This window comes from Trichosurus vulpecula, chromosome 2 (assembly GCF_011100635.1).
Source record: "Trichosurus vulpecula isolate mTriVul1 chromosome 2, mTriVul1.pri, whole genome shotgun sequence".
Taxonomy (NCBI): domain Eukaryota; kingdom Metazoa; phylum Chordata; class Mammalia; order Diprotodontia; family Phalangeridae; genus Trichosurus; species Trichosurus vulpecula.
In genome coordinates, this window is record NC_050574.1 from 367,995,200 (window position 1) to 368,021,372 (window position 26,173).

Sequence of the window (26,173 nt, forward strand, 5' to 3'; positions counted from 1 at the left end):
CTCAAGAAGAGGAAAAATTTTTATAAGAACTTTAGTCCTTAGGAGTCATTAATTTCCTAGCTTTTGCTAGCTATTTCTTATGGGTTCTTTTTCCTAAAGCAAAGTATATGTATTTGTCTCCTTCTGACTTTACAATATGTCAGTGGCAGTCCTATTCAATTAGTCTTAATCATCAAATCCAGTGGCCTTTTTTAGTCCTCATCCTTTTCAGCCATGAGACTTTTGAACATCCCTTCCTATTTGAGACCCTATCTTCTCCTTAGTTCTCTTCTTAACAATTATTTCATGGCTCCTTCTTGTTCTGCTTTGTTGTCTTCTCATCCTTTTTCTGATCCTTTAAGCTCTTTACATTTGAAGTCTAAATCATTTCCATAGCTTTGCCTGTCATCTTTAGGCAGATGGCTCTCAAATCTAGATATCTAGCTCTGATCTTGTTCCTGAGCCCCATACCCAAAGCACGAACTGCTTATAGGCCATTTTCTACGTGGATGTATCTCAAGCTCAGAACATCAAAAATTGAGCTTATTAGGTTTCCCTTAAAGCATACTCTTAAACTTCCTTCATTATTTTTGTCAGTAGCGTGAGTTCATGCTGTAGCCCATATTCAGAATATTCTGTTTTGACTTTTTCCTTTGCCTTTGTAGATCTCATAAGCTACCAAGTCCTTTCATATCCTACCTCCACAATATGTTTCATCTCTGACCTCTTTTCTTTCTTTCTGGTGACACAACCCCCTAGTGCATTCACCCATTTGTACTATTGCGGTAGGAGTCCTTTTTTTCAGTTCTGAATTCTCTCTCTTCCTGAGCCCCTCCTTCCCATATTGAGAATCAAGAAATATAATACCCATTATACCTGTAAAGTTATGCAAAATGTATTTCCACATAAGTCATGTTATGGAAGAAAGAACAAAAATAAAGAAAAACAAAGAAAGTGAAAGGAAATGTATTTCAATCTGCACTGAAAAGTTCAGCAGTTCTTTCTCTGAAAGTGGATAGCATTTTTCATCATGGGTCTTTTGGAATTGTGGATTATTGTTGTATTATTGTATCACTATGTACGATGATCTCCTAATTCTGCTGGCTTCACTTTGCATTAGCATCGGTCTTCCCAGATTTTTCTGAAACCATCTGTGTTTGTCATTTCTTACAGCACAATAGTATTCCATCACAGTCATATAATTTATTCAACCATTCCCCAATTAATGGCCATCCCCTCAATTTCCAATGCTTTGCCACCACAAAAAAAAATCTGCTATAAATATTTTATATGTATAGTCCCATTGCCTTTAAAAAAAATCTCTTTGGGGCACAGACTTAGTAGTACTATTGCTGGGTCAAAGGGTTTGCAAAGTTATATAACCCTTCGGATATACTTCCAACTTGTTCTCCCAAATCACTGGACCAATCTCTCATAGACTCCTAAGAGGTTTTCTTACTTCAATTCTTCCTCCAATGCATTGATACCGATCTACTTATGCATACAAACTTACATTTACTTTGCTCTAGGGAAAAAACAACAACCCTGTAATTTCAGTGAATAGTTAAGAAGAGCCAGCAAATTAATAACTAGTAAGGACTGAAGTTCTTAAAAACTGTGTGCTATTTGAGAGCTGGCTATTAATCTCTTACAAGCACACTAGAGGAAAGAAACCTTAATTTTGTACATAAGGGATTTCTGAGTATCTAGATCAATTATCTGTTATCACTATAAATCATCAAATTTTGGCTAAATCAAGCATTTATTAAGTGCTTATTATATGACATCTAGTGGGGATACAAATACCAAGAATGAAACAATGCCTGAAGTCATTCTAATTAGGGAAACAACGTATATATGTCTCTGTGTGTATTCATACATATACATATACATATACATATACATATACATATACATATACATATACATATATATATGGTATATGTATTTATGCATATTTATACACATACATATATACACATATGTATATGTGTGTAACACATAAACACATACAAATGTTTATGGAATAAATATGAGAGAATATAGGGAAAGGCTTCGTGTACATGATGGTGCCTGAGCTGATTTCTCAAAAGAAGTGAGAGATTATTTCAGGCATGGGTGATAACAAGTGCAGAAACATGGAGATGGGAGATTGTGTGTCTCAAAAAACAGAAAGAAGGTCAGTCTGGATGGATCCCACGTTCAGAAAGGGTACAGGGAAGTTAGACCGGTTGGGGCTGGTTGTTAAGGACTTTAAAAACAAAACAGAGGTTATATTTGGTCCCAGAGGCAATAGGAAATCACTGTAGTTTATCAAGTAAGATGGTTATGTATACTTAAGCTGTACTTAAGGAAAATCTCTTTGGCAGCTGTGTAGAGAATTTGATTAGCATGGACAGAGACTTCTGTAGGGGAATCAATAGGGAAACCATTGCAGTAGAGTGATGTGGCAAGATCTGAACTTAAGGGAAATCAGCTTCATAGCAACATATCAAATGGATTGGAATGGGAAAGACTTGAGGCAGGGAGACCAGTAGGAGGCCATTGCATTTTTCCAGGAAAGTGGTGTTGCAGGCCTGAACTATTGTGGTGGTTATTTGAGTAGAAAGAAGTATTCAGATAGGGGGATATTGTTGAGGTAGAAATGGTGAAATTTTGCCACTGCTTGGATATTTGGGATGAAGGAAAGTGAGGAGTTGAGTATGTGAGAGATTAGAAGGATGATAGTGTCTTCAACAGAAATAAATTTGGAATAGGGGTTTCCATGCAAAGGTAGTGAGTTCTTTTTTTTTTTTTTCCACATGGTGAGTTTGAGATACCTCTGGGAAATCCAGTATGAAATACCCAGATGTTATGGGACTGAAGTTCAGAGGAGATATTGGAGTAAGATGTATAGACATCTGCATAGAGATGATAGTTAAGTATTTGGTAGCTGATGAAGCCTGTAAGAGAGAGAGAAAAAAGGGCTCAGGAAAGAAACTTGGGCCCTAAGGGATAATGACAATGAGCCAGCAAAGGAGATTGGAGAAAGAATGGTCAAGACAGGTCGAATAACCAGGAGAGAGGAGAATCATGAAAACCCAGAAGGGAGAAAGTATCCAGGAGCGTAGGATGGTCAACATGGAAAATGAAGCAGATGGGTCAAGAAGAATGAGGACTAAGAAAAGACCATTAGATTTAGTAGTTAAGAGATCATTGACAACTTTGGAAAGAAAAGTTTGAATTAGGCAAAGAGCTTAAAAGCCAAATAACAAAATATTAGACATTTGTCCGAGAAATAGAGGAGAGGGAGAGGATGATGGCTTGAGAGAATGGTCAGGTCTAGGGAGGGTTTTTTAAAGATGGGAAGACATGGGCGTATCTGAAGGCAATGGTGAAGCAGGTAGGAAAGATTAGAGAGAGTGGATACTCTGTTGGAAAAGATGAAAAGGAATGGCACCAGGAGCATGTACGGAGGGGTTGACTATGACAAGGAGAAGGGCCTTCCTAGTAGAAGAGGCTGGAGGGAAAGGAAGAGAGAGGAGTGAATGATGTCAAGAAATTTTGAGATGAACGGGGAAAGAAGAATGGCCTAACTTTTCCCAGTAAAGTAAGAGGGATGTAGTCACCTGACAGGTGTGGAGATGGGGAAGTGTGGGAATCTTGATGAAAGAAAAGGATTGAAGTAGCTTCTGTGGTTCTGAAGTAGGTAATCAGAAATATTAGGATCGTCTAGCTGTAGGGAGGGCCCAGTTGAAATGGGATGACAAATTTATGGTGTACCATTCAGTGTGGTTGTGTGATTTTAATTTCTATTTTTCAGCGGTAGGAGTGGATGAGACAGATGGTTGTAATACAGGGCTGGGGTTTGGCAAGGGATGAGTATTAATAGGACAAGAGGCCAAAGAATTTGAGAAAGGAAAACAGTCTGGAGTTGAGTTGGTTATCTCTAGGGTTGTGATCTTGATCAAGCTAAAGAATAGGTTTAGGAGGACTAAAGTATAGGGATAGATGGAATAATAGAAGACTATATGTAGATAATAGGACGTCAGAGTTTTGACCAAGAAAGAGATAGGTTAAATTTTTAAATTCTAAACTTTTAAAACTGATATGTCCATTCTTCTTTGGTAGTCACTTATTCCATTTTACTGATACTTGACTTCTTTTCTGTTCTGTTTCATAGTACTAAAATCATTATAATTGGTTCAAATGAGACTAAACGGTATCAATATGCAGAGCACTGATTTTTGCCTAATGTGAATAACTATTGATTCATCCTGTTAACTTTTTCCTGGTATCTGTTAGGTCCCCAGGCAAGAACTATTCTTATGCAATCAAGTTTACCACAGACTCAGCTGGCTACAATATGGTAAGAAATTAAAAGCGTTTTTATTCCCAGACATAGTTGATCTCACAACTATTTTAGATTAACTTTTTGTTAGGTTTAGATAGAGATTGAACGTGCTGAAATTCAAATACTGTTTTTGGTTTCTTATCATTATCTTGTTTTTCAAGTGGATGTTAACCAGTGAGATTTCAGTGTTGGGGATGATTGAAATACATAGGTCCTGTAGTGACTTGTACGTGGAAATAGAATCTATCATATGAGCTTATGTGCTGAATAGGTCATTTATATATATCCTGTGTTTATTTCCTAAAGTGGACATTAATTTGGTTTCTTCTATTTTGTGTCAAACTCTAGTCACCTGCTTCTTGCTGGTATGAATGGTAGAAAACTAAAGGCACCTGTTATTAGTCACATTATAGCCATCATATACCCAAGCCTCAGAAGCCTGGGCTACTTATTTACGTATATGGGGACTCTGAGCTTGCTGTTGAGAGCTACTGAAGCCCAGGCCCCATCCAGGCTTTGTAGGGGTATGCTTTTAGAGTTATATTCCAACATTCTTGCCTCTATTCTAGAGAGAGATAAGAATATTATGTATCATTCTAGCAAATATAATTTTAAAATATATATCAGTCATGCGGGGAAGGCTTGTTCCTTTCTTGCTTACTTACCTGCCTTAGCTAAAGCAGTGCCAATGTTAGAACCAGAAGGTATTTGGGGAAAGAAGGCAACGGCACGCCTTTTCATAAATGGTTCTGTCTCACTTTACAATGGGTACTTGGGGACAAATTAACTACAAAGTTTGCATATAATAAAAACCTAATGTGATTTTAAAATCAATTTGGGGTTCCAGAAGCAGCTGGAGAGTGAAGCAAAAGTGTTCTTGAATTATGGCATGGAGATAGTTCAGTGTCTCAATATAGCATTCCCCTTGTTTGAATCTTAGTCACCCATTACTGTAAACCTGGCATTTGCTATGCGTCATTCTTCAGTGTTTTGTCATTTAGATCCTTGGAAGTGCAGTGGAAAGTTGCTTTATTGTAGTAATCAATCTGTTTGTAGTCATTGTGAAATTTTACTTCTAAAAATTAACAAATGGTGATGACATTATAAATATAATTTTAGAGAATCCATGTTCTGATCATAGTGGATCAGCCTTCCAATGGCAAAAGGAATCATTCATCCTGTGTGATTCTTGTTCATCCCCTTCCATATATAAATCCTGTACAGGTAACCCACTTGCTACATACCTTTTTCTAGGTTCCTGAGAAAGGACTTTGGCATAGTGAACAGTATGCTGGGCTGAGCAGCAGGAGAGGCTTGAAAGAACAAGTCATTCACCAATAGATAAATGTCAAAGGATGAGAACAAACACTTCTCAAAAGAAGCCTTGCAAATGTTAATGACTATATGAAAGAATGCTCCAAATCATCCATAATGAGAGATGAAAATCAACAAACAATGATGACAAAAGACAGAAATAGCCTATGTTGGAGGAGCTATAGGAAGACATGTACTCTGACACTATTGGTGGAAGTATGAATTGGAATAGCTGTCCTGTAAAGCAATTTGGAACTATGCAAAAAAAAAAAAAAAAAAGTAAAGATCTATACCCTTTGACTCAGAAATCTCATGGCTTGGCATATACCTTAAAGATTCAGAGGCAGAAGGGTAACATATACACCAAAATGTTCATAGTTAGAAAGACCTGGAGGCAAAAGTAGATGGCCATCAATTGAGGAATGGTTAAACAAATTATAGAACAGTAGTATAATGGAATGTTTTAGTAACTTTTGAGAACCAGTGGATTGGTTGAATTCAGAGAAATATGGGGAAAGTTATGTGAATCGATTCAGAGGAAAACATACATGATGACAATGTACATGTAAAAAAAAATGAAACTGAGTGCTGTGTGAGTATGACAGTAGCTGAGCTTGGACCTGGAAAAGAATTAAAAAAATGCACCACTTTTACTTTATTATAGAAATGGGACTACGGATGTGGGATATTTTGTATGTAGTCAGTACAGTCAGACATAGTTGTTTCTGTTAGTTTTGCTGAACTGTGTTTTGGTTGTTGTTAAAGAGCTCACTGGGCTTGGGAGGAGAAGAGATCATTTTCAGAAATGAATAAGACTAAATGTTTTAAAAATAAAACGAGGGGGAATGAAACTGTTTGACCTGAAATCTCTTCCACCTCTAAAATTATCTAAATCTCTAATTTTATGATTGTATGACCCTTCTGTTTTTGGAGTAACTGCGGCAAAATAACAGAAAAAGGGGCTAACTATACCTAGAATCATACAATTTTTAAGCTAACTATAAACATTAACTACTAATAACTCTATATGTGACTCTCTGTTCATGAATCAGCAAGTAGGTATGTTACTAGAAGATTTGAACCACATCCAATATTTATATTCATCCTTAATGAGCCTAGAAGATATAAAGGCAGCATTAGTTTCCTTTAGACATTTCAAACTGAATATCCTGGAAATGTCTTAAACTGAACATGTCTAAAATTGAACTCATTGTATTTCTCCCCTCTCCCATCTTCCCTATTTCTGTCAGAAGGATCACCATCCTTCTAGTCTCTCAGGTTTCTAATCTTGCCATTATCCTGAGCTTCTCGCCTCACATATCCAATTAGTTGTCAAATCTTGATGTTTCTACGTTTACAGCATCTCTCAAATTCAACCTCTTCTCTCCATTGATGTAGCTACCATCTTAGTTCAGACCCCCATGAGCTTTTTCCTTGGTTATTGCAATAATCTTTTACTTAATCTCCTTGCATCTAAGTCCCTCACCACTACCATCCATTCTACACACTGCTTCCAAAGTAATTTTTCTTAAACACGGATCTGACCATCTGACTCTCTTCTGCCAACTCCAGTGGCTTCCTATTGCCTCTTTTTTTTTGACAGTTCTTTTTTCTTTATTTTTTTTATTTATTTAATATATTTAGTTTTCAGCATTGATTTTCACAAGAGTTTGAGTTACAAATTTTCTCCCCATTTCTACCCTCCCCCCCCACTCCAAGATGGCGTATATTCTGGTTGCCCTGTTCCCCAGTCAGCCCTCCCTTCTGTCACCCCACTCCCCTCCCATCCCCCTTTCCCTTCTTCTCTTGTAGGGCAAGATAAATTTCTACGCCCCATTGCCTGTGTATTTTATTTTCTAGTTGCATGCGAAAACTTTTTTTTTTGTTTTTGAACATCTGTTTTTAAAACTTTGAGTTTCCAAATTCTCTCCCCTCTTCCCTTCCCACCCACCCTCCCTAAGAAGTCAAGCAATTCAACATAGGCCACATGCGTATCATTATGTATAACCCTTCCACAATACTCATGTTGTGAGAGACTAACTATATTTTGCTCCTTCCTAACCTATCCCCCTTTATTGAATTTTCTCCCTTGACCCTGTCCCCTCTCGAAGGTGTTTGTTTTTGATTACCTCCACCCCCATCTGCCCTCCCTTCTATCATCCCCCCCTTTTTTTGTCTTCTTCCTTCTTCTTTCCTGTGGGGTAAGATACCCAATTGAGTATGTATGGTATTCCCTCCTCAGGTCAAATCTGATGAGAGCAAGATTCACTCATTCCCCACTCACCTGCCTTCCCTTCTCTTCCTACAGAACTGCTTTTTCTTGCCACTTTTATGCGAGATAATTTACCCCATTCTATCTCTCCCTATCTCCCTCTCTCAATATATTCCTCTCTCATCCCTTAATTTGATTTTATTTCTTTTAGATATCTTCCCTTCATCTTCAACTCACCCTGTGCCCTCCCTCTCTCTCTCTCTCTCTCTCTCTCTCTCTCTCTCTCTATATATATATATATATATATATACACATACATATATACATACATACACATTCACTTATACATATATATATATACATAAACATATAATATATATATATATATATATATATATGCATATTCCCTTCAGCTATCCTAATACTGAGGTTTCATGAACCATACACATCATCTTTCCACGTAGGAATGTAAACAAAACAGTTCAACTTTAGTAAATCCCTTGCAATTTCTTTTTCTTGTTCTTTTTCTTGATTACCTTTTCATGCTTCTCCTAATTCTTGTGTTTGAAAGTCACATTTTCTATTCAGCTCTAGTCTTTTCACTGAGAAAGCTTGGAAGTCCTCTATTTTATTGAAAGTCCATATTTTGCCTTGAAGCATGATACTCAGTTTTGCTGGGTAGGTGATTCTTGGTTTTAATCCTAGCTCTATTGACCTCCAGAGTATTGAATTCCAAGCCCTTTGATCTCTTAATGTAGAAGCTGCTAGATCTTTGATTATCCTGATTGTGTTTCCATAATACTCAAATTGTTTCTTTCTGGCTGCTTGCAGTATTTTCTCCTTGATCTGGGAGCTCTGGAATTTGGTGACAATATTCCTAGGAGATTTCTTTTTGGGATCTGTTGTCTTTGGTGTTTGCGGGTTGAGAAGTCTGGTAACTGCTGCAACTCACTGATTCAGGGCGCTAGGGCACGCTCTGCCCGGCTCCTGGTCTGGTTGGTCTGCGCCGCTCACGCTGGGCGCTGCTCCACTCCACTCCACTCTGCTCCCCTCTGCTCCCAGCTTCGTGCGGGATAGACCTCCCCCAGAGACCATCCAGGCTGTCCTGGGCTGGAGCCCTGCTTCCCTCTGCTCTTTTGTGGGTTCAGAGCCATTTTTTATAGGTTTTTGGAGGGACTCGGCGGGGAGCTCATGCTAGTCCCTTCTTCCAGCTGCCATCTTGGCTCAGCCCCCCCTTTTCTTTATTTTTAGTTTAAAACACACGGTTCTACATAATTTTGAGTTTCAGATTTTCTTCCCTCCCCAAGACGGCATGGAATCCCATATAACTTCCACGTGTAACTTCACATTGATTTAATTTACACACTAGTCATATGGTGGAGAAGAATTATGACCAATGGAATGAATCGTGGGGAAGAAGAAACAGAACCAAAAAAAAAACCAACCTGAAAACAAAAACAAAAGAGAGAAAAAAAAGGGGGGGGGGAAGGCGAGCATGAAGTGTGCCTCAATCTGCATTCATACTTCATAGTTCTTTCTCTGGATGTAGATAGCATTCTCCATTGTGAGTCCTTTGGAGTTGTCCTTGCACCTTGTGTTGTTGAGAAGAGCAAAGTCTGTCAGGGTTAGTCCTCACAGAATCCACATATCTGTGGTTGTGTATAATGTTCTCCTGGCTCTGCTCCTCTCACTCACCATTATGTCGTGTGGGTTTTTCCAGGTTGTTATGAAGTCCGTATCATCCCCATTTTTTATAGCACAATAGTATTCCATTACCTTCATATACCACAGCTTGTTCAGCCATTCCCCAATTGATGGGCATCCCTTTGATTTCCAATTCTTAGCTACCACAAAAAGAGCCGCTATAAGTATTTTTGTACATATGGGTCCTTTTCCCACTTGTGTGATCCCTTTGGGATACAACCTTAGAAGTGGTATTGCTGGGTCAAAGGGTATGATCATTTTTATAGCCTTTTGGGCATAGTTCCAAATTACTCTCCAGAATGGCTGGATCAGTTTACAACTCCACCAGCAATGTAACGATGTTCGAATTTTCCTACCTCCTCTCCAGCATTTATCATTTTCCTGTTTTGTCATGTTAGCCAATCTGACAGGAGAGATGTGGTACCTAAGAGTTGTTTTGATTTGCATTTCTCTAATCGTTAGTGATTTAGGGCATTTTTTCATATGCCTATAGATATCTTTAATTTCTTCCTCTGAAAACTGCCTGTTTTCAGAGGAAGAAATGGTCAATATCCTTTGACCGTTTCTCAATTGGGGAATGATTTGTATTCCTATATGTTTGGCTTAGTTCCCTTTATATTTTAGAAATGAGGCCTTTATCAGCGACACTAGTTGTAAAGATTTTCTCCCATTTTTTTGCTTCAGTCCTAATCTTTGTTGCATTGGCTTTTTTTGTACAAAAACATTTCGATTTTACATAATCAGAATTATCCATTTTGCATTTTTTAATGCTCTCTATCTCTTGTTGGGTCATGAATTCTTTTCTTTTCCACAAATCTGATAGGTAAACTATTCTTTGCTCTCCCAAAGTGCTTATAGTTTCAGCCTTTGTTCCTAAATCATGAACCCATTTTGAATTTATTTTGGTATATGGTGTAAGATGTTGGTCTGTGCCCAGTTTCTGCCCTGCCATTTTCCAATTTTCCCAGCAGTTTTTGTGAAATAGTGAATTCTTAGCCCAGAAGCTGGCCTCTTTGGGTTTATCAAAGAGTAGATTGCTATAGTTGTTGTCTTCTCCATCTTGTGTACCTGTCCTATTCCACTGATCCACAACTCTGTTTCTTAGCCAGTACCACATAGTTTTGATGACTGCTGCTCTATAGTACAATTTAATATCTGGTATGGCTAGGCCACCTTCTCTAGCATTTCTTTTCATTAATACCCTAGATATTCTAGACCTCTTGTTTTTCCAGATGAATTTTGTTATTATTTTATCCAGCTCCGTAAAATAAGTTTTTGGTAGTTATACACACACACACCCCTTGCCTTACAATAGCCCCATGAAGTTGGTAAGCTGCTGTTACCATCCCCATTTTCCACATGATGAAACTGAGATGTAGGTTGTTTGACCTGCCCATGGCCACCTATCTGGTAAGTGTCCATGACAGGATTTTATACTAGATTGATCTGACTTCCAGTACAGGTATCTGTCCACTATACCATGTTGTCTCTCAGTAACCTGACATTGTTTTCTTCAAGAACTAAGGTATAAAATGACTGGGAGAAAAGACATTTGAATCTTTAGGAATGCCTTTGATGGGGAATATTTTCAAATATATTGGTGTAGTACTTGAGAATATTCAAAATGCAAGACCTAAATACATTGAGTTTTAATCTCACTTGTTTGTATTGAAGGCAAAAATGAGAAAGTTTTTTTTTGTCATACTAATAAAGTCATTGAGTTTTAACAAAAGATTGTAATGAGGACACTTTTAATGTTTTGTTCAATAGGAATCTTTCAGATATTGATCAAGATGGAAAACTAACAGCAGAAGAATTTATTCTGGCAATGCACTTAATTGATGTGGCTATGTCTGGCCAACCTCTACCACCAGTACTGCCTCCAGAATATATTCCTCCTTCATTTAGGTAAGAACAATATGGCTCTCTTTCTGTGTTTCGAACTTTGCTACTTAAGAATATTTTTAATAATTGCTACTTTTCAGTGGTGTTTTCTCAGTTCTCATCCTCCTTGATCTTCCTGAGACTTTCTATACTGTCTGGAGTCAGCATGTAGTAGTGGACAGGGTTCTGGACTGGCAGTTAGTAAGCACTGAGTGCAAACCCCACTTCAGACACTTCCTAGCTGTGTGACATCTATGTCTCACCTCTTTCAAGCTATTCTGGGTCTTTTCTTGCTATGTTCTCTTTCTTGGTGATCTCATGAGCTCCCATACATAGTTTCATCACCACGTGTATCTCTTTCTCTCTTTCTTTCTCTCTTAACCTGTCTCAAGCCCCAATCTCTTTTGAGCCCTTGCCTTCTCTCCATTCATACAATAGCCACCATAGGTCAAATCTTCATCACCTCTCACCTGGACAGCTGTAATAGGTTCCTAACTGATCAATCTACATTCAGCATCTCCGTTCTCTAATCCAAATCCACAGAACTGTCAAATTTGATATTCCTAAATCACAGCCCCAACCATGTCACTCCTCTGTTCAAAAAGTTCTGATGGTTTCCTGTTGCTTCTAAGATACAACACAAACCTCTCTGTCTTTTAAAGCCATTCACAATCTGGCTCCAACTTTTCTTTCCAGACTGATTTGACATTTCTCCTTTACGTTCTCTACAGTCTTACCAGACTGGACTTTGTAATGTTTGCCATACATGACATTCCATCTCACATCTTTACTGTAATTCACTTTTATTATAGTTGTTTCACTACTAATTTTGTCTAGACGTATCTGAAATGCTTTCCCTTCTGTCTTTGCTTGGAACCCCTACTTTCCTTCAAGGCTCAACTTGAGTGCCACTTAAAGCCAGCTTCTAGGTCCTTTACTGTTTTCCACTGTCGTTAGGACTCTCTCCTTCTCGAAACACCTTTCTTTTTCTATTATCTGTGCCTCCAGTAAAATGCAAGATTCTCGATGGAAAGGACTATTTCATTGTAGTCTCTGTATCCTCAGCATGTTACAAGTGCTTAAAAATGTTTGCTGAATGGAATTGACCACGGGCCTCTTAAGAGACCTCTGTCCGTCTCAGCTTCCTCATCTGTAAAATGGTGACAGTAATAGTACCTACTTCCCTGAGTTCTTAAGAGGATCGAATGACATGGACAAAGTCTTTTGTAAGCCTTAAAGCACTATGAAGTAATAAGCAGCATTTTGATAATGCTTTAAGGTTTGTAAAGCAGTTCACTTGTGTTGTCTGCTGATCCTCACAACAACCCTGGGACGAAGGGGCTAATGTTATCCCCATTTTACAGATGAGGAAACTAAAGCTCAGAGAGGTAGAATGATTTACCCAGGGCAAATTAGGTTAAACAAGCATTTATCGACTATATCTAGGTGAGCTATTATTATTATTTTCTCATTATATTTTGTTGTGAGAAGTGAATGCAAATTTATAATAAATCCTTGTTCTGTAGGTCCTACATTAATCCATAACAATCTTGTTCTACAAAACACCTTTGCTCTTTCACTGTAATTTTTCTGTTTTATTTCTTACCAAAAATTTATTTGAAAATGAGTTAATGAATTACAAGTAAGAAACTCTTTACTGTTATTTGCTCTTAGAGTTTCTAAAAAATTTCTGATTCTAATAATCCTTTTAGTGTGTGACTTTGAGAGTTAACATTTTGGGTTTTTTTTTAAGTAATCTATCCAAATATACTAGAAGAAATCTTTTTCCTAAGATGTTTTTAGCCCTCTTCCTTATTAGTGCTGCAGTGGTAATGTATCGAATAGTAAGGAAGGTCAGTAGACTGATAAAGCACTGGTTCAGTGTTTGTAGTTCCATTTTCATTAAGATTCTAAAGTTCTTGTGTAGGTTTAGAGCTGTGATTTGATAAATTTTTTGACTGTATAGTATACATTTTTTTCCCTTGCCAATTGGGAAGTGGGTAGAGCAAATGTTACTAAAACTACCACTTTTCCTCAATTATACTTGGAATTTGCTGCGTAATAGGCATCATGCAGTTGATTAGTGTGAACATCTGTGGTCATGAGAATTAAGTTCTAGTTTCTAAGGTAGAATATGTCCTGATTCAATTTGCATAAATAACCTTTTCACTCTGTGCCTCAATTTTCCACTATTTAAAATAGGACTGATTTCTACTTCCTTCTCTACAACCATCACTGAAGAAAGAAAAACAGTGGGAGATGAACAAGATTTTTTTTTCCAAGTATTTTTTATTAGATTTTTCATCTTTAGTTTACAACACTCAATTCCACAAGTTTTTGAGCTCCAAATTTTCTTCCCCTCTTCCCTCCCCCCTAGACAGTATGGACTCTGATTTTATGTTCTATATATGCTTTTGCATTAAACCTACATAATAGTCAAGTTATAAAGAAGAATTATGACCAATGGAATGAATCATGAGAAAGAAGAAACAAAACCAAAAAAAAAGAGAGAGACAGCAAATAGTTTGCCTCAATCCGCATTCAGACTCCATAGTTCTTTTTCTGGATGTAGATAGCTCTTTCCATCATGAGTCCTTTGGAGGTTTTTTTGAATCTTGTATTGCTAAGAAGAGCCAAGTCTATGAAAGTTAGTCATCACAGAAGCAATATGACTGTGGTTGTGTTGTGTACAGTGTTCTCCTGGTGGAGATGAACAAGATTGAGAGTCATTTTTGTATTTTTCTTTATTTCGTGGGTTTGTGGCTAGAGAATTCATTACCTCAGTCTCTACTCACATAGCATTGATGGTCCTAGGAAAGCAGACCCAGTTCATTATTGAGATTAAAGCCTTTTCACCATTATAAACAAGACTGTATAATTATAGAACTAAATCTGGAAGGACCCTAAAGGGGTAACTAGTCCACTGGTTCTTCCCCTGGGCCCTAGGACCCTTAACTTGTTTTTTTCCCTCTAATATTTCAATATAATTGGCTTCCTTGGTGATCTTGTACATTTTAGTGTTTCATACTTTTAAAAAAAAGATTAATTCTGAACAGTTCATCTTGGAAAGAAATAATGATGAATGACTTTTTGTACTTGCAGAAGGGTTCGCTCTGGCAGTGGCATATCTGTTATAAGCTCTGTATCTGTAGACCAAAGGTTACCAGAGGAACCAGTGTTAGAAGAGGAACAGCAACAGCTGGAAAAGAAATTACCTGGTGAGTTGGTCTTTATATTTTAATTGTGTTACATTATCTTTAAAAGTATGTTTTGAAGGAGGGATGAAAACATTTTGTTTTTAAAGTGAGAATAGTCAAGAGGAAAACTTTGGAATATGAAGGAAAAGGATGAGAGATGTAAACATTAACTATTTTAGGGTGTTAATACACTAATCTCCTTTTACTTATTGTCTGACTATAGGTCTTAGGCTGAAACCTTGGATTTACAATAGAATTAATAGTAAAACTGAAGGTAGTTGCTGATGTAGCAAGTGCTATATATTGTTAACAAGCCAAATCAGCAAGCATTTATTAAGCTCTTATTATGTCTCAGGTATTGTTCTAAGCCCTAGAGATACAAATAGAAGCAAAAATAAAGGCAATCCATCCCCTCATGGAACTTATATTCTAATGAGGGAAGCCAACATATAGAGGTACCGGCAAGTAGTGGGGGTGGTGGTAAAGAGAAAAGGGTAACTCCATGGAACCAGTGTGGCAGGTTACGAGAAGGAGGAAGAGTCCCAAGAGAGTTGAGATGAAAATGAGGCAGAGGTTGGCTGGTGTTGTTCCTAAAATGACAGTCTTGGGATGGAGTCACCAAGGAGGCGAATTGATCTCCAAAATGGACATTTCCCGGGGTGCCGTTGTGGCAGGTACAGAGAAGGAAATGGAGTCTGGAGAGAGTTGAGGTGAGACTGAGACAAAGCATGGTTGGAGTACTTCCTAATTAATAAAATCTATTCAATTAATGTTTATTATTTCCTATAATGTACCATTACAGGCACAAGGGAACATTCAAGGATAAAGAATTTGCAGTTCTTGCCATGAAGAAGCTTATAACAGAAGTAGGGTTGGTAGAAATAGATTGGGCTGCTATTTGTATGTCATCTCCAGTTCTGGAAATTAGGAAGATAAACACCTTCTAGAGATCAACCACCCTTCCTTAGTTCCCTGTTGCCTATTCAGTGAAATACTTGTCTTACCAGTATTCAGAGCCTTCCACATCCCAGCTCCATCCAAGTCTTTCCAAGATGAGATGGTAGCCAGTTGGGATGGACAGATCGAGTGAGGGTTTTTTGAGGATTGGGGAGAAATGGGCATGTTAGTAGGCAGGAAGTAATGAGATCCCTGTTCGGTTAGAGGAGGGTCAGCCTTCACAAGGAGAAGGGCCACCTGAAGGAGCAGAGATGGTAACAGTAGGCAGCTGAGTGATATGAGATGAGAAGGCAGGGATGAGAGAGTTCTTGGCGAAAGGCCACAATTATTAGGCAGGGTTCTCAGCTGGACGTGGGGGTGGGGAAGCATGGGATGTTTGAGGAGGGATGAGAAAGTTTAGAAACAAAATCTGCCATGGTGAGTGGGATAGCGAGTTGATTAGAGAGGTATAAAGGGATTGCTTTGTGGCAGTGAGGGCCAGGTCGAAACTATGTAACTTAAATTTGTAGAGGACCCAGTCAGCACACAACTTAGTGATTTTCTTCAGCTTTGTTGAGTAGCATGTGAATAAGAATGGAAGTGGTGGATGATGTGAACAATCTAAGGCTTGGGCTTGGCCGGGGTAGATGGGCAGCAAGGTAAGTGAGTACTCAAGGAAAGAAGAAAGCTAGAGCAATAAGGGATTCACCACGGAATCACTATGAGAAAAGGAGGAGTGAAAGAGTCATCCCATTATTGGTGTGATGGGGGGAAAGAACTAAGGTTATCAAAGGATTAGAGATTGAGATTAGGATTAGAGTGAGGATTTGCAGATGACATAGTGAGATAAGTCAGAGGGAGAGGTAGAATGACCACAGATTTGGTCTGATATGGGAATTTCTTGGTTCTTGAATGTGCAAGTGGTTTCTTTGTGGGTAATGACAAGATCATTTGTATGACCATCTTTCTCTGTAGTTGAGATAAGTCATGGGAAATGAGTAAGTTGAAGGAACTGGGAGGTTAGGGGTGTTGAGTATCAGTATATATGTTGAAGTCCCTTAGTATGAGGGGCAAAATTGAAGTGAAGAGAACTGTCAGCCAGGCACTGAGCTTATTGAATAAAGAAGAGGTGGGTTTTAGAGGGCGATTTGTCACAGGTGCCAGAATTTTGATTGGGTAGTAGATATGGATTTAATGAACCTCAAAGTTGGGGAGGTTATTGAGCTAGGATGGAGCTAGGAGATCCTCATTGTGGCTAAGAGAAAGCAATGACTATTCCAACTCCCCCCCTACACTGACCAGTGAATTAAAGGGAATGATTTAAAGTGCAACCATTGCTGGAAAAGGAAGGAGTCCAGGGAAGCTATGTCATCAGGAGGGAGCCAGGTCTCTGTGAGAACTAGCAGATGGAAGGAATGGGAAAGAAAATATTTAAGATGCAACTAAGTTTGTTACCTATGGAATTGATATTCCAGAATATACAGTGGAAGAAGGGATGGGTAGTGTTAGGGGTGGGGTGTGTGAGAGAGAGGTAGGAATAAGTGAAAAATGAGAATGGAGCAGTTCAGAACCCATTCAGAATAGTATGGGGAAGGTATGGCCTGGTGGGAGTTTGTTAAGCATTGAAGAATGATTTCTGGTCGATTTTCAACCTTCCTATGGGGTTTGGCCTCAGGGTAGAGGTTTCTCATGGCATTAGGCAGCTCAGTCTCTATTTTTTTTAATCTAGTTAGCTAATGGTTTATCTATCTTATTTTTTTAAAAAAACCTTAGTTTTATTTATTGATTTGGTACATGTGGGCTTTTTTCATTTTGTTTTTTGTTTTCATATCTGTTTATGTCTTTGATTTTCACAATTTCTATTTTGGTATTTAATTGTGTTTTTAAAATTTGATGTTTTTCTCTTTTTTTTTTTTTATTGCATACCCAGTTTGTTGATCTGCTCTTTTTATTGATGAAAATGTTTAGAGATAAAAATATTTCCCTTTGAGGACTGTTTTGGTTGCATCTTTAAAAATTTGATATATTATCTCATTATGGTCATTACCTTTCATGAAATTATTTATGTATCTACAGTTTTTCTTGGACCCACCTATCTGTTAGGTTTAAGTAATTTATTTTCTAATTAATTATTAATCCTTTTTTCAATGTCCCTTTTTTCAGTATAATTTTTTGTTGCTTTGTGGTCTGTCAAAAAATGTTAATTTTTTCTGCTTTTCCTTAGTTGCTTTTGGGGTTTTTATCCCCTTTTTATGTATAGTTATTGTAAAAGTACCTTGCATAGCTGAGAAACATGTGTGCTCCTTTCTATTCCAATTCAATATCCCCAGAAGTCTATCATATCTAACTTTTCTAAAAGTTTTCTAAAAGAAGATACTTAACTTCTTTGTTCTTTTTGTGAATTAGCTTTACCTTGTTCTAAAAGGGTATAATTTGCTCTACTTTTCCTGTAAGTATTTAGATGCTATTCATATGCATTTCAGTATTAATATTAAATCATTTCCTGTGGTACATTTCAGCAAAATGTAGTTTCCCTTTCTATTTATTTTAATTAAGTATATTTTTTTCTGTTGCCTTGTCTGCTATGATTGCTACCCCTACATTTCCTTTTACTTTAACTAAAGCATAATAGATTTTACTAGCCTCTTTTTTGTTAAACTCTTTGAACCTTTACGTTTCAATTGTGTTTTTTGAAAACAAATTGTTGTACTATGCTTTCTGATCATTTCTGCTGTCTTACATTTTGTGGATGAATTAATCTCATTAAAATTCACAATTATGATAATTAATTCAGTATTTCCATCCATTGTAGTCTATTATACTTTACTTTCCCTGGTCCCTCATTATAACTAAGAAGGTGCCAAGAGAGATACTCAGCATCAGTCCTTTATGTTTGAGACAATCCGCTTTTGTTTCCCTGCCCTCATCTAGCACCCAATGAAAATTTCTTAGCTTTCCCTTTTGAACCTCTCTTTGTGATCCACCTCCTGTTCTTAGAATTTGTTTTGCTTACTATTAATCCCTCCTTTAATATTGCCTTTCTCTCTTGCCTTTTTCTTCCCTTTCCCTCCTTTTTCCCTTTTGAAGGAAAATGTATATCTTTACCCAGCTATGTGAATGTATTTTTCCCTACATTGACCAGGTCAGATGAAAATGAGATTAAAGTGGCACCCTCTCTCCCCATTTCTTCCTCCTTATTTGTATAGTCTTCTATTTGTGTGCCCCAATTATGTGAGAGAGTTTTCCCCACCCTTCCTCTCACTTTTCTCTCTCTAGTGTATTCCTTTTCCTCTCCCTTCCCTTTCTTCTTTTAAAATTATCAAAACATAACAGAATTATTCCCTTTCCTGCTGTCTAATGATGATAATAGGTTTCAGGGGGCACAATGTATTATCTCCTTAAATTAGAAGGCATACAATTTATTCTTGTTTAGTTCCTTGTGATTACTCACTCATGTTTACCTTTATATGTTTCTCTTGACTCCTTTATATTTCAAAGGTTCTAGGTTCTATCAGTTCTGTTCTTTTCATCAGGAACACTTGGAAGTTTTCTATTTCATTAAAGACCATTTTTTGCTCTGTAGGATTTTTTGCTTAGTTTTGCTGTATAAGTTATTCTTAGTTGTAAAGCTATTCATTTTTGCCTCTCTGTTACCATAATAGCTCATTATGGCATATTTTTTTTTTGTTTTGCTTATTCTTCATGCTTATTTCCTGCCTTCAGACTTTTTATGTTAAGGCTGGGCTCTGTGCACTTCAAGAGAGAATGTTTCTGCAGTGCTCATGTTGTCTTGGGTCATATTGCTGGTTTCTGGGAGCGTTGTGTTATTTCGGTGTTTCAGAGAATATTAAGCTGGGGATCTTTAAACTCTCATTGCTCCAAAAAAGTATACAATCCAGGGTGACGGCTGATTATTTGCCTCCTGGTCTTTGTTTTGCAAGTTCCTGACCTTTAGGTCTGAACAACCTGTGAGCTTTCTCCTGGTTGGAATTCCAGTAGACTGCCACTGGATTCAGCAAGTATTGACTACCTGTAAATCTCTGCAGATTCAGATACCTGCTTCTTAATCCTCACTAGCTTTCTAACACTGCTCTCTCCTGGTTCCCCTGTCTCACTGTTCCTTTTTAATCTCCATTGTTAGTTCTCCATCTATGTCATGACTACTAATCTTGGATATCTCCCGAGGCTTGGTCCTAAGCTTTCTTCTCCCTTCTCCCTAATCTGTTTCCCCTGGTGATCTCATCAGCTCTCTTGGATTTAGTTATATCTATGCAGATGATTTATAGATAGAGATATAGATGTAGATATAGAAACAAACATAGATACAGGTACTGATAGCTACTCATCTGTATAAGTATCTTTTATATTGCCTCTCTTCCTGAGCTCTGTGGTTCATCAACACTGGCCTGCTCAGAGGTCTTCACATTACATGGCATTTCGTCTTTCTCTCTCTGTGCCTGTGCTATAGCTGTCCTCCATGTTTGGAATGCTTTGATAACCCCTGCCCCCCAGTCACTATCTCTTGGTTTTTCTAATTTTGTTCAGATTTTACCTTCTGCAAGAGGCCTTTTCTACCCCCAACCCCATCTGCTAATGCCTTCTTGCTCAGTCACTCTAATCTACTCTGATGTACCCTTTTTTATTTGTTTATAACTCGACTCCCTCATTATAATGTAAGCTTCTGCAGGACAAGGACTCTGGTTTTTGCCTTAATATCCCCAGTGCTCAGCATAGTGGTTGGCACATAGTAAGAGCTTTAATAAATGTTTATTGACTTGATTTGGCTCTGGAATCAGAGGATCTGAGTTCAGGTCTTGCCTCTGGTGCTTAATATCTGTGTGACCTTGAGGAGTTTTAATCTGCTGAGCCTCCATTTTCTTGTCTATAAAATGAGGGGGTTGGCCTATATAGCCTTGAATACTCCTTCTATCTCTAGACCTATTATGCTATGAAAAGAATGTCTCATTCAAAATAGCTACAAAATGCTTAAAATACATGGGAGTTAATTTACAAAAACATATAAACACAATTCAGGGCATATAAATACAATTACATAACACTTTTAAAGGAAATAACATACTCATGTTTGGGCTATGCCAGTATATTTAAAACAATGATACTACTTAAATTAATTTACAAATTTATTGCTATACCAATCAAATTGCTAATGGGATAATTCATAGAGCCAGACAAATTATTAACGAAATTTGCTAAGAGGGAGCAAAAGTTCTAAGATTTTCAAGAAGAAAATTGAAAAAAGAGGGGAGTAGTACTTTCAAACCTTATTATACTATAAGGCAGTAGTAATATCAAAATTATTTAACCTAGGTTAAAAAAGAGAAAAATGCGCTATACAAGGAAGATTCGTACCTAGGCAAACTCAAGAACCTCCCAGTGTCTAATAAATTATACATTAATCTGTGAATAGGCTCCCTATTTTGATAAGAATTGCTAGGAAAACTAGTTTGGTAAAAATTAGTTTTAGACCAAAAGCTAATACCATACATAACAAGCTCAAAATGGATATGTGCCCTGAATATAAAAAGTCACACCATAAAAAAATTTGAAGGAAATAATAACAGGTTCGTTTATAGCTATGGTTAGGGGGAGAATTATTAACCCAACAAGGGGCACAGTCAAATATAAAAGATAACACAGCCTATTTTGAGTGCATGAAAGTGAAAAGTTTCTGTATAGATAAAATCACAGTTAGCATAAGAAGGAAAGCTGTTAAGTGAGAAAAAAAAATCTTTACGTCAAATATTTCTAAGGGTCTGATATCAAAGAAATAGAGGGAACTAGCCCAAATATATTTTTCTGAAGTATGTGTATGACCTTTCACCTCCCTACATCCAGTTAAAGTTCAGTGTCTCCTTTGTATTTCTTGGATAAAATATAACCTCCTATGTTTAGTATTTAAACCTCTCCCTAAACTGAACTTTTCTAGTCCTCATGCACATTTCTTTCTTTCCCTATTCTTTGGTCTAGCCAAACTTTCCTTTTTGCCATTTCTCACACATGACAGTCTATTTCTTGTTTCTATGCATTGCACTGGCTATCCCCCATGCATGGAATGCTCTATATAAAATTCAGCTCAAATATCACTTTCTACAATAAAGCTTTTCCTGTTTTCCTCATTAGCATTCCCTTCTTAAAACTACCTGCTGTTTCCTTTTTTTGTGCTGTATATATTTATTTTTCACTTTTGTCTTTGTATCCCCATCACTTAATAAATGCTTGTGATTGATTTTGTTTCCTCTTGTGTTTGTTTTTTTTTCCTATTCTGTTCATTGTGGTTTTTTTTTTTTTTAATTTTGCCTTGAGTTTAATTTTGCCTCGAGTACTCTGACCCTAATTTCATTCTAGTTTCTTATTTTAAGAGTTTTATTTCTTCTCTTTCTTGTTCCATGTTATCTGGGGAGTTAATAAATTTTATTTTCATGGGGGTAATTGGTAACATTTGGTAACATTTTCCTTCATGTTGCAATATTTGTTCAGTGTTCTTTGTTTTCCTTCTGAAATTTTACTCAATTCTTCCCTCTGGTTATAAGATCCTTGGTTTATCTTCATATAATCTAGTTTTTATACTAGCCTTTTCTCTCACATTAACTGTCACTCAATCACATTTGTCCTCTTCCCTTTCCTCTGTTGCATAAGTCTCTGAGAAGAGAGCTGTTGCACAGTCTCCATCTTCTCATATTGGGAGATAGAGGAGTCAACCAGGCCTAAGCCATTGCTCAAAGTAATTTCAGGGAACAGAGTACTTCCACCTCTCACTGCATTTCCAGTCTGTTTCCCTCAGGTCTAGTCTTCGTTGCCATCTAGCTTATGCCTCTAAACATAATGCAAGTCTTCTATTCTGCCCAAGTCAATCTACTTTTCCATTCTCTGTCTCTTTCTCTGTCTCTCTTTCTTGAAAGGGCTGAATAAAATACATGTGTGTCATTTCTTGGAGAGTTGGTGGGATGTGTCTTCATGCAGAGGCACTGCCATGGGTATTCCCTACCAGGGCCTGAACTGTAAGCCTGTCACAGCCTTGCTTGTGGCATTGGCAATGGGTTCCAGGAGTAGGGGACACTGAATAAAACCTATTAAAACTATCCCATGTTAATTCATGAAGTGTTACCTTATATGGAGGTTGTCTTCATATTTTATGTATCCAACTGTAATTGGTACATATCTGGTATATTATTCCTTTATTGTGAAGTCTGGGGATTGGAAAAGATTATAGAAAACAGCTTTTCTTTAATTTTGCTGGAGTGATCTTCTGTGGTGTTTTGCAAATGGGTTTACATTGTAAATTGTTGTTTGCTTTAGCCACTGTGTCTGCCCGTGTAGCAGGGAGAACAAAAATTTGGTATATAAAATTGTATCTGAGCTCTTTTGGCCTTCCAATTGTGGCAACTGCTTTACAGTGGCTAACAATATTTGCTCTCAATATCTTTTCCTATTTCCATATCCCATTTTTTGTCACAGATGGCTCACCTGAATAGGTCAGGTTGAAGCTGTAACAGTTATATGAAGTGATATCTTATATTCATTCTACTGACTGGAGACTGACTGTTGCTCTTACTGAGTAATAGAGTGATTGAACACAGACACTCTGATAGGAATCCCATATGTGTTAGCAGTCTTTTCCTGCTTGTTAAAATGTAGTCAGTTACTGTTTGATAATGGTCAGTGTTTACCTTGCCCAGCGTTTACCTTGTCTAACACTTGCCTGGAGAGAGTATTTATGATAGATAGAGGTGGAGCCTTGTTATATTTACTGTCTATAACCTTTAGTTTCTTCCATTTCTTAAACATAAACTGTATTTTCTAGTATTTTTTCCCTCCTTCTCTGTGCCCATCTTTGGATTTATGTGGCCTACTGGCAAAAGTATGCATTGTCTTGTTTTGAAGGATCTTGTCAAATTCTTCATAGAATTTCTTTACCTCTCCATTCTCTGTAGCAGATGTTCAAGCTCAAGTTGCAATTATCTTCGTAATTTTTGTTGTTGTTGTTAATGCTCATTATGGGCAGGGCAAGATGAGATGGCCAAGGGTTACTTGAAGTGATGTTTATTGTCTTTGGGAGTGCAAGATCTGTCACCTCTTTTGTTTGCTTCTTCAAGGAGAACTGGTGAGGCTTCCTTCCATTTAGCTGTAATTTCCTTTTGTCCTTTGGTGTTATAGCATGTAATATCAGTATAGTTACTTCTTCTGATAGTATACCAATAGCGTGTTGATCACCAGATGGCACATTTAGAATAACTGTGACTCTTAGCACCCTCTATTAAATATTGAACTGTTGAATGCTGTAAATAAAATGTAAATGCTTCCAATTTTTATTTCTGTGCAGTAAAGCACTCAGATGTAATGTAATGTAATGTGGTATGATAGGTAGAGGGCCAGCCTTGAAGTCAGGAAGGGCTTGGTTCTAGTCCTGCCTCTGACATGTTACTAGGTGTCACTTTGGACAAATCACCGAATATCTCAGTATCTATCTGTGGGCAATTCCCTAAGATCATTGTTTACAGACAAATTGTCAGTCCTTATTACTGCAGGGTTTTTCCTCCTTGATAAGTTCTCTACACTGATGAAATCACATGTCAAACCAGTTTTTTAAAATTATTTTTATTTTTAGTTTACAGCATTCAGTTCCATAAGTTTTTGAGTTCCAAATTTTCTCCCCCTCCCTTTCTTCCCCTTCCCCCACCAAGAGAGCATGTAATCTGATACAGGTTCTACACTACCTTCACATTAAACTTATTTACACAATAGTCAAGTTGTAAAGAAGAATTACAACCAATGGAATGAATCATGAGAAAGAAGAAACAAAACCAAAAAAGAAGGATTAAAAAAAAGAGAAAGCAAATAGTTTGCCTCAATCTGCATTCAGACTCCATAATTCTTTCTCTGGATGTGGATAGCTTTTTCCATCATGAATTTTTTGGAGCTGTCTTATATGCTTATAGATATCTTTAATTTCTTCCTCTGAAAACTGCCTATTAATATCCTTTGACCATTTATCAATTGGGGAAAGACTTGCTTTCCTATAAATTCGACTCAGTTCCCTGTATATTTTAGAGATGAGGCCTTTATCAGAGACACTGGTTGTAAAAATTCTTCCTCAATTTTCTGCTTCCTTTTTAATCTTGGTTGCATTGGCTTTGTTTGTACAAAAACTTTTCAATTTAACATAATCAAAATTATCCAAATTTTGCATAATGCAAAATTATGCAAAATTTCTCATTTTGTTATGCTCTCTGTTTCTCGTTTGGTCATAAATTCTTCCTTTCTCCATAAATTTGACTGGTAAACTATTTCTTGCTCCCCCAAATTGCTTATATTGTCAGCCTTTATACCTAAATTGTGAACCCATTTTGACTTTATTTTGGTATATGGTGTAAGTTATTGGTCTATGCCCAGTTTTTGCTGTACTATTTTCCAGTTTTCCTGGCAGTTTTTGTGAAATATAGTGAGTTCTTAACCCAGAAGCTGGGCTGTTTGGGTTTATCAAAAAGTAGATTGCTATAGTCATTGACTACTGTGTCCTGTGTACCTAACCTATTCCACTGATCCACCACTCTCTTTCTTAGCCAGCACCAAGTAGTTTTGATGACTGCTGCTTTATAATACAGTTTAATATCTGGTATGACTAGGCCACTTCTCCTAGCATTACTTTTCATTAATTCCCTTGATATTCTGGACCTTTTATTCTTCTAGATGAATTTTGTTATTATTTTATCCAGCTCTGTAAAATAATCTTTTGGTAGTTTGATTGGTATGGCACTAAATAAGTAAATTAATTTAGGTAAAATTGTCATTTTTATTATATTAGCTTGGCCTAACCATGAGCAACTGATTTTTTCCATTTATTTAGCTCTCACTTTATTTGTGTGAAAAGTGTTTTGTAGTTGTGTTCATATAGGTCCTTGATTTGTCTTGGCAATCAATACTTTTTAGTGTCTACAGTTACTTTAAATGGAATTTCTCTTTCTGTCTCTTGCTGTTGGGCTTTGTTAGTAATATATAGGAATGCTAAGGATTTATGTGGGTTTATTTCATGTCTTGCAACTTTGCTAAAGTTATTATTTCAAGTAGTTTTTTTTTACTTCTCTAGGATTTTCTAAATCATATCATCTGCAAGGAGTGATAATTTAGTTTCTTCTTTGTCTATTCTAATTCCTTCAATTTTCTTTTTCTTCTCTTGTTGGGAAAGCTAACATTTCTAGTACCAAATTGAATAACAGGGGTGATAATGGACATCCTTGTTTCACCCCCAATCTTACTGGAAATGCATCTAGCTTATCCCCATTACATATAATGCTTGCTGATGGTCAAACCATTTTTTAAAAAAAGTGATTGGAGTTAAAACAACTTAACTGAAAAATTTCCATCAAGCTCAACTATAATAGTTGGAGTCTTTGGAGTCTTTAAAATTTCTGAGCTTCTTAAGATATGCCAATGGTTTTACCATTGATTAAAACACATACAGTTTTTAAAAGGATATAAAAGACTTAGATCCTGATTGGGATACACATCAAAGTAGATCAGTAAATGTTTAATTTTTCACATGTGAGAATGAGTTAATAAGCATTCATTCAGAGTTGACTATGTGCCCAGCATTGT

At 37.0% G+C, this 26,173-nt stretch overlaps 1 protein-coding gene across 3 annotated transcripts in view; it reads left to right on the plus strand.

Moving 5' to 3' along the window:
• Positions 1-26,173, plus strand: part of ITSN1 (intersectin 1) — a 279,862-nt gene that overhangs the window by 83,098 nt on the left and 170,591 nt on the right. For all 3 annotated transcript variants that reach the window (XM_036744721.1, XM_036744719.1, XM_036744720.1), the window contains 3 exons: positions 4,264-4,327; positions 11,313-11,450; positions 14,529-14,644. In XM_036744721.1, the coding sequence (XP_036600616.1) occupies positions 4,264-4,327; positions 11,313-11,450; positions 14,529-14,644 (318 nt within the window). The remainder of the gene's footprint in view (positions 1-4,263; positions 4,328-11,312; positions 11,451-14,528; positions 14,645-26,173) is intronic.